This window comes from Spermophilus citellus (assembly GCF_964194105.1).
Source record: "Spermophilus citellus genome assembly, chromosome: 9".
In the NCBI taxonomy this organism is placed as follows: domain Eukaryota; kingdom Metazoa; phylum Chordata; class Mammalia; order Rodentia; family Sciuridae; genus Spermophilus; species Spermophilus citellus.
In genome coordinates this window covers 4328032-4337840 of record NC_138191.1, presented here as the reverse complement: position 1 = coordinate 4337840, position 9809 = coordinate 4328032, and the positions used below count along the sequence as shown (strand labels likewise).

General features: G+C 44.7%; 1 protein-coding gene across 1 annotated transcript; it reads right to left on the bottom strand.

Annotated features, from left to right (window-relative positions):
• Positions 1–7322: 7322 nt before the first annotated feature.
• On the bottom strand, positions 7323–7664 carry LOC308656918 (uncharacterized protein; the record flags this gene model as incomplete). Its single annotated transcript, XM_081308282.1, has 1 exon — positions 7323–7664. The coding sequence occupies one exon, from the start codon at positions 7662–7664 to the stop codon at positions 7323–7325; it is 342 nt and encodes a 113-aa protein (XP_081164408.1).
• Between the last annotated feature and the right edge of the window lie 2145 nt (positions 7665–9809).

Sequence of the window (9809 nt, the reverse complement as noted above, 5' to 3'; positions counted from 1 at the left end):
ATTTCTTATATTTTCTATTAGTTTTAGACTATCATTTTATCCTTTATAATTTACAGAAAGATTTTAGGGAGAGTTAAACATAAATTCATTAATGTGCCCACTCATGGCTTGTTAGAAGGAGGAAAGTGAGAGAGCACAGTGGAAAATCAATTCAGCATGGAGTTTTCTCCCTCAGCATCTCAGCACTGCTTCTTATTGTTACCTGAGTAGATAAGAGAATAATGATAAAAGAGACAAATTGTTAGGTGGATAGGTGGCTCAGAAAGTCTTGGATAGACACAAACGTTTACTGAATGGTCTCAAAACTATCAATAGCTATCATCCAAGCCTCAGGATCAGGCCCAGTGATGCTGTGACATACTGCTGATTTAGCCCCTAAGTCCATGCTGCCCTGTCTCAAGACAGAGACCAGAGACGTGGGACAGATGACCTGTTCTCCCCATCATTTAGCAATTGGGAACAGGGCTCCTGTGTGAGCCAAGACAAGGATATCCTGGTCATGTCCTCATCCCCATAACTAAGCCTATGAGAAAAACCTGAGCAAATGTGTTTCACAAGTTAGATGGTGGCAAACCTTCGCAGGGTGATGTGGCCAATGTACATCACTGTGTCGCTCTCAGTGTGGTCTCCTGTGAAGATGACCTAAACCATTGTAGAATGGTATAAAGTCATGCCAATGCCAATGATAAAACACTTAAAACTCTATTAACCACCCATCTACACTTAACTTTTGCCTGGTTGCTGATGAAAAATAAGGCTAGAATTGTGCTGTCAACACATTTATAAAAATATTGTTTGCAGGCTATCTCACATAAACAGTATCTACATCTATATCTGCATTATATATATATATATATAAATACCCATGTCCAAGTCTAGCATACATTTACATCCCTATCTAAGCACACGCATATATATGATCAATTAAATGCAATACTCTAAAATACCCCAAATTTATGAGCACATACATTTCACCAGACATCATTCCTCCATGTCCATTGTAACCTGGATGTGGGTGTATTCAACCAATCTGGAACCCATCCCACACTCTGGCAAATTACTGAGGATACTTCCTGAAGGGAGAACTTTTTTCACATCATTAATGCCAGGTCTCATTTGCTTTCATCTAATTAATTTTCCTATATTTTAAATGTTGCCCTCCAGACATGGGAAAACACACACACACATACAACAGGGGAAAAAAAACCTTATTCCCTTTTAATTACCAATAGACAAGTACTTCTATTAGAGTCATACCTTTTGCCGCAGTCTGGCTGGGCACAAAATCACCAGCCACTCAAGCAGGAACAAACTTTATTTTTGAAATTCCCCGCCAATGCCCTGTACGCTCCCGGGAAAAATACCGACCGACAAACACACGTGGCGTTCTCCTGGACACTCCAACAGGAAATCCCTCCTCCAGAATTCCCTCCTACCGCACTTCCCCAACCAATGGGAACTCTCCAGGAGTCCCGTAGCAGGCCAAGGTGGACAGCAGGGGTCTAATATCCATATGAATGCAGATCTTAACATAATCATATCATCTCAATGGCTTGCTGGCGTCACCTTTCAACCAAAAATGCCATGCATCATACTACTTGGCTGTGGCTCTTAGCACCTGTTACAGGACCTGACCAGGCATTTCCCCTCTGTGATCCTGTTGTCCCTCACAGCAGTCTGGACACTAACCTTCTTCATCTATATTATAACATTCTCGAACCTGAGAACGAGCAATGTGATTTCCACAGCTAGTAAGTAGCAGAACCAGGCGTGTCTGAGTCCTGCTTCAGGATGGTGTAGAACACATGGGTGCACACACACATGCACACCTATACACAGGGTCCAGTGGGATGGCTGGGGACACTCCCTGAGGGCCAGGACACACCAGGGAAGTTTAGAGGCTTTTAACTAAAATTCAAAGAACATCAGGAAAATAAGAAAAAAATGGCTTTGGAGGCCTGGCTCCCAGAAGAGGTTCTGAGGGTTAGTCCTGGGAACTGTTCTGACTCAGTGTGTCATCTGTGCTCAGAGGACCTGCGCAGCTGACGAGAGGCAGGGCTGCCTTGTCCACGTGCTGCCTTGCTCTCTGGGGACAAGAGCCCAAACCAGAATAAAAGAGCTTCGATGATTCTGTTCCTATGTCAAAATCAGGAAAAAAAACTTTCCCATCCCCATAAATTATGAATACTAAGTCATTAGTAGGGGGCTGGGGAGATGGCTCAGTTGGAAGGGTTTGTGCCTCACATGCACAAGGCCCTGGGTTCAATCCCCAGCACTGCCAAAAAAAAAAAAAGAAAAAGAAAAGAAAAGAAATAAAAGAAAGAGAGAAAGAAAGAAAGAAAAAGAAAAACTAAGTCATTAGTAAAGTCTTGTTTAGGTCTGTGTGCTCCTTAAGGGAAAAATTCCAAAACCCTTCTATGAAATATGGCCCTCAGCTCTACCTCTGCTGTCAGCATTTGCCACCCACACTCACTGAAATGTTCTGAGCTGAATTGCATCATTTTTATGGGTTATTCAATTCCTCATGTGACCTGGCACTCCAACGAGAGTACAGTGAATTCCTTGACATCCTGGCTTAGGGTTTATACTGGACCTCCATGAGTCCCACAGAGGACTATGCACACAATAGATAAATTTGAAGCCTATTGCTTGCCTGAGCATCGACTTTACAGTTTATAAATAGCTGTACTTTAAATCAGGTCACACTCATAGGAAACTACACTCTGAGATAGGCCTAGACATGTCACCTTGACAGATCTGCCACTGTCACATGACGTTCATTCTCCTGCTCATGTCATTCCCAAGGCTTTAGGAATGGGGAAGTGATCAGGATATTGATCCCTTGCTTTTCACAACAGCAGGGCCACTCAGAAGCTCATCTCCTGGTTTCTAGGATGATGGCGTGAGATGCCACCTGGTCCATGCCTCTGTTTCCACACAGGGCCACGCCCAGGTCCTCATCTGTCCTTACCTGGACACAGATGAGGAGCCACAGCTTACTCATATGAGGGAGATTAGAATGAAGTCTTGACTTGGGATTTACTGGCTTAGATGTCCAGTTAATATCAACGTCTTGTCTAGCAAATCATTGACTTTCTGAGGATTTCCATTTGCCAAAGTGTCTCTTCTATGTGGTCAAATATTCACCATCTCATAGGATGTGAGAAAATGTGGCTGAGATGGCACCAGAAGAAATTCAAACTGAATATTTGACCTCTCTATGTGCTCCACGGCCATTACCAAACAAATTGGTGATCTTTGGGGGTTTTTCTTTCATCTTCTCAAACTCTTTTAACAATTATTATGAAAGAATTCTATAACTCCTTGACAAAAATCAAATAACACAACTTAAAAGTGGGCAAAGGACTTGAATAGATGTTTCTCAAAAGACATACAAATGGCCAACAGGTATATAAAATGTGCTCCACATCAGTGACCATCAGGAAAATGCAAATGGAAGCACAATGGGACATCACCTCACCCCGTTACTATGTCTGTTAAACAGAAGATGAGGGGTAACAAGACGAGACAGGAGAGGACAAAAGGGATCCTGGCCTACTTTTGCTGGGAATGTAAATTGGTGAAATCAGTCTGAGAAATAATACGAAGGATTGTTAACAAACTAAGAATAGAACTACCTCAGATCCAGTAAAGGCTTTTGTGGGTATAAAACCAAAGGGAAAGGAATGAGTGTTTTGAAGACCATGTACTCCCATGTTCGTTCATACCAGCCCCCATATGGACACAACCTCAATGTCTGTCAATAGGTGAGTGGATAAACAAAATGGGATCTCTCTCTCTCTCTCTCTCTCTCTCTCTCTCTGTGTGTGTGTGTGTGTGTGTGTGTGCATGTGTGTGTTGAAATATCAGCTTTATAAACAGAAAAAGAAAACCCTGCCATATATGACTCAGATAAGCTTAAAGAATATTATGTTGATTGAAATTTGTCAAAGAAAGACACACTTTGTGATCTCAATTATATGGGGAAATCTAAAAATGTGGGACTCCCAGAAAAAATAGAGTAGAATGGTCATTACCAGGAACTGAGGGGGAGGAAGACCTGGAGAAATGTTGGTCAAGAGGGAGAAGGGTTTAATTATTCAGGATAAGCAAACTCTGGAGAGCCTGTGTACAACAACGTGACAATAGTTAAAAATATGTATTGCATACTTGACATTTGCTAAGTCGGGAAATCTTAAGGCTCTTCTCTCTCTCTCTCTCTCTCTCTCACACACACACACACACACACATACACACACATGATGATGTGATAGATATACCAATTAGCTTGGTTATTGATGTATAGTTCACAGTATATTCATATATCAAATTAGAAAGCTGTATGCTTAAATATATACAAGTTTTTGCAACTATAATCAAGTTGGAAAAACTAAAATAAATTTCACATAAAATTTAAAAATTAAGTCTAAAAGAAAATTCAGTTGTTATTTTAAATAGTGTCTTTTAAAATTATGTTTTCAGTGTTGTGATTTTTGGCATCTTGAATTCATATACATTGAACTCTCCTATGATTTCTAAATCGCTGTACTGAACATTCTTGTCCATTTATTCTTTATTTTTATATTTTTATGTCATTGAAAAAAAATCATACAACTTTTATATAAAAGGTAAGTTCATTTATGTTTTAGTTAGCTTTTTTTTTTTTTTTTTTTTTGCTGCTGTAACTAAAAGGTCTGAACAGAACAATTTTAAAAGAGAAAGAGTTTATTTGAGGGCTCATGGTTTCAGAGGTCTCAGTCCACAGAAGGCTGGCTCCATTCCTCAGGGCTTGAGGGGAGGCAGAACATCATGGTGGAAGAGTGTGGCACAGGAAGGCAGCTCACATGGTGATCAGGAAGCAGAGAGAGAGGGACAAAGAGAGGGAGAGAGACAGAGAGACTCCACTGGCAAGATACAAACATATACACCCAGGCCATGCCCCAATTCCCATCCCTCCTCCAGCCGTACCCTAAAATTTCAGTTATCACTCAGTTAATCCCCATCATTTCTCCTCTGAAACTTCTTGCATTGTCTTACATGTGAGTTTTTGGGAGACACCACATCTAAACCATAACAATTTACAATTTTAATTATCTCCCCAATAAGCATTTATTAAACAAGTAAAAATCACCCTAACCCAATAACACAGAGCAGGTGATGATTTGGGTTCCTGCCAACGATGAATTTTGTGAGCCTTTTGAATCTTTGCCAATGTTTTCTAAACCTAACAGCTCCCTTCCAAAAAGATGAGTTATATTCCTTCATTAAAAGTTGAATATCTTTAACAATATAATCTTAGTGTCATTGACATTTCTTATTTTTTCTTCTGTTTTAAAATCAATCATTCATGACTTCCATCAAATCTTTTATCATAATATGTGGCCATCTTTCCTAGCTGGCGACCTAATTCTGGGTTCACAAAATTTGACTATTCCAATAACTCAAGAACATGACAAAGAGAGCACACAGCCACACAGAGGTAACCTTTCAATAATCTGGAGATGGCTCTGCGAATTTAAGGGTCTGTGGAAAGAGAGAGAGCCACCGGAATTCTTTATTCTTCTATAGGGGACACACAAGGGGAGGGTCCATGGAACATTCTATCCCCAAAAGGGCAAAGGGGTAGGATTACAAAGGAACAGGTGATGTAGCTGCATCCCCGTGGGTGATGCCTACACCTGAAGCCACGCCTTGTTATCCGAGCTGGGGTGATGCCCAAGTTACTGTGACCTGGCATCAGGACGTAAAAGGTGTCAGCCTCCAGGGCAGCTCCCGAGAGTAATATTTGCTTTTTAATTCTTAATTTCTATGAACACTATGTTATAGGGGATATTGGTTAGTCAGCTTCCCATTACTGTAACACAATATGTAAACTAATCAAATTATAGGAAGGAAAGGTTGACTTGGACTCACAATTTTGGAGGTTCCAATCCATGACTGACTGGCCCTATTGCTTTGTGCTTGTGACAAAGTGGCACATCACAGAAGGAGAACATGGCAGGGCAAAAACTGCTCACCTCATGTCCAAGGAGCAGAGAGAGGGAGGCAGGAGCCAGGGCCACAATCCCCCCCCAGAAGACCTCCCACCAGGCACCAACTCCGGAAGGTTCCACCACCACCCTTGAGATAAAGCCTCTAACCCATGGGCCTTTGGGTACATTCACATCCACATCATGGCGGGACTTTAGTCCCATCCCTATCACATGTGTTCTGCTTTCCCAGGTTAATTTTTATCCTTCCATCTTTGAGTAGTGTTTTCTGACTCTCAAAATTTAATTGTCATATGGTCAAATATATCCATATTTTCATGAATCTATTACTTTTTAAAATATTTTAAAAACTTTCTACAAACCATGACTAATTATCAACTACCTATCTAGGATGCTGCTTGTGATGTGGTTACATGACTGTGTATGTTTGGCAAAGCTCATTAGGTTGTGTGTTTAAAATAAGTGAATTTTACTGTATGAAATTTATACGTCAATTAAGTGATTTAAAATTTTAAATATATGGATTCATTTCATATAATGTATGTGTATATATACACACATGTAAATATATAAAAATATGCGTGTACACATACATGCATAGATACACACACAATATTTGTTTGTGTATTATATATAAACATAGAGTGGAGGAGGAGTCAGGGGAATTAACTAACAGATAGAGTGGGGAACACGGAAATGAAGAGGTGGTGGTTTCCTGGCTTTGCCCCTGACCTGTCAGGCTACGCTCTCTCTCCTCCTCTGGCAATGTGGCCTCCAGGCCCAAGCCCCCGCCCAGCTTTCCTCCTGCTATTCTGCAGCCTGGGTCTGGGGAGGACAGACTAGACACTGGGAAGCAACCAGAAGTTGAAGTAGCAATGATAACAATCACTGCTGCTCCAGGGCTTTGGTTAAAAGGGAACACACACAATTAGAGAAAAAAATCAAGCCTACAAAAATTCAAACTTAAACCACTGATAACAAACTCCAGCCTCTGTCCCCGGAGGCCAGAGGAGCTACCAACAGAAGTGGGAGGAGAATGGTCGCAAAAGCAGGGAAGTGATTAGTCTTATAGTCAGTTGGGAACAGACTTCAGATTTTATTATTTCAACTCAGCCAACAGAGCAGAATGACAGATGCTGTGTGAGACTGGGCCAGGGCTTCAGGTGGACAGCACAGACAGGAGACTGGGGAATGTGGTTCCCAACATGTTTAGAAGGAAGACTTTGGCTTCTGCACACCAGGCTGGACAGATGCTCCTGGCCAGACTCAAGCTTTCCCAAAGCCTCTCACCACTTCCTGTAGCCTCTGGAGGAAGAGGAAGTCAAGGGCACTTCAGCAGCAGCCTCCAGACTGCTGGCTGCTGCCCCCTCCACAGCAGCTGGAGCCCCCTGAGGGCTGGCTGCAGCAGCCAGAGCTCTGTCTGTGGCGGTGGGACCTGCGGGGCCTGTGGTGGCTCAGGCAGCAGCCCCCACCCCCAGAGCTGCAGCAGCCCCCACCCCCAGAGCTGCAGCAGCCCCCGGAGCTGACACTGCAGCAGGAAGGGGCTGGAGGGCACTTAGGGGGACACTTCGGGGGGCACTTGGGGGGGCACTTAGGGGCCTGGCACTTTTGAGGGCACTTGGGGGGGCACTTGGGAGGGGGCTGGCACTGCTGCTGGCTCTGCTGGCAGGACATCTTGGCAGGCGGGTGTTCAGGAGCTGAGGGAGGGACAAACACAGTCAGACCAGGACACAGGCCACCTGCCCACTCTGACCACTTAGCATTGCTCAGAATCATAGAAACAGCGTCTCCAGGAGTTTTACCCTCTCCATCTTCTCACACCACCACAACCATCCTCATCCTCATCCTCATCATCGCTATGGAAGCTCAGATGCCCTGATAAGTCAGACAAACGCACCAGTGTAGAAAACTAAGACCAAACAATATCACAAAATGTGTCCATGAGTCAAAGATCTATATGTAAAGGAGAAAATTATCACAAATATCTTCAGACTCTGAAAATGTCCCCTTTAAGGGTCATGACAGGGACAATAACTTTTAAAAGGGAAAAGCAGTCATTCCCTCTTGTCGTGACTTGCAAGATGATTTTCCCCTGCAGCTCAGTATTGCAAAGGATCTTCAAAATTATCAGGTCAGCCAGCCACTCGGCTAATGAAGAGTTGATAAGCCCATCCATCCCTGCACCCTTGACCTGAACCCCAGTCCCTCATGTCAGGTCAGAGCTCAGATGTCCTCTGCTGACCACTGCTCATGGCGACAATTTTCCTGGCCAGTCTCAGGCTTGTGGTCCCCTAGTCAAGTGGAAGTGAGTGAGGAAGTGCCAGACCCATGGCTATGTGGGTCTCCTAAGCCAGAGCGGCCACTGGTGCCCTGTCCTGTTGTCAGCTCTTGCTTTGCGGAGACAGGGCTGCAGTTTCAGTCAATTTCTGACCCCCCCTCCCAGCATTGGTCCAAGGAGCAGGTCTCTGTGCTCAGTGTCCCCTGTTCTGAGGGGTCCCCTTACTTCGGAGCAGCTTGTTCTCTCCAGAGCCCAAGGCCCAGTCACCTGGCTGTCCTCGTCTCAGGGTTTGTCCCAGAGTCCCTGTCGCCCTCCCCTGTCGTCCATGCTAACTTCTCCCCTTCTCTCAGAGTCCTCCAGCCCTCAGAGCCCTGCTCAGCCTCGCCCCTGTTCTCGTCTGAACACCCTTCTGGTGCCTCTATCCCCTTCCCCAGGGTCACTTACTGTGGTCACGGGCAGGCAGGGTGTGGGGGCTCCTGGGGAGGTGAGTGGTGGAGGAGCTCTCTCTGGAGCCCTTTTAACCTGGCCTTGTGCTCTGTCTCAGTGTGTGAGACAGGGCCTTGGCATGGAGGACCCACCTTATGACACCCGTGTGAGTCATGTGACAGGTAATGACTGAGGATGCTCACGGTTCCCTTCCGTGGGGTTCTGGAAGCTGCTCCCATCCTGGAATGGGACTTAGAATGAGATGAGAAGGACAACTCCTGCCACATTCTCCACCTCATTTTTCCAGCAGGTACCTGCCCCGAGAGCGCCTCACTTCTCAGTCTACTCCGTTTTCTGCCTTTTTCAGGAGAACTCTCTGCCCAGGGAGCCTGGGGAGCTGCAGACACCCCCATGTCCCTCACATGTCTACCTGTGAGCCGGTCACCTAGTCATCTGCACAGGTGACGCTCAGAAGAGGGGCCTAGTTCAGCTCTGGGACCTGCTGAGGTGGGAACTTCTGAAATCTACGTGATCAGTATCATTTTCCATGTGGGACTATAAATTAGAAGAGTGATGATACTTGGTTATAAACGTATCGTGAACATCAATGAAGTAACACACAACATGTTAGGAAGGGGGTGGAGAGAGAGGGAGGGGAGGGAGAGGGAGGGGAGGGAGAGGGAGGGTGAGGGAGAAGAGCCTGACCGAGATTGGAACACAGTGGAGTCTTCCCTAGTGACACACGTGCCCTAGTGAGTACAGGATGGAGGTGAGGCTCTTACAAAATAATAATAATAATAATAATAATAATAATTATTATTATTATTATTATTCACATCCCCTTCTGGAAAGAGTGACTCTTGTTTGGATTTTGTTTTTAGGTTGCCTGGTACAGACAGGTACCAGAGCCAGGCAGGGAACAGGCAGAGGGCAGGCAGGGGGCAGGCTGGGAGCTCCTAGCGGGCAGCAGGAGCAGCAGGCTTGGCTCTTTGTATGAAGGTGAAGGTTTGAATTCCTGGGGTCATATTGGAAGGAGGGGGTGACAGCCACCCATGAGAAAGAGGAGGACAAGAAAGAGGCTGTGAGATACTTTAATCCTAGGCCCAGGTGCCTGC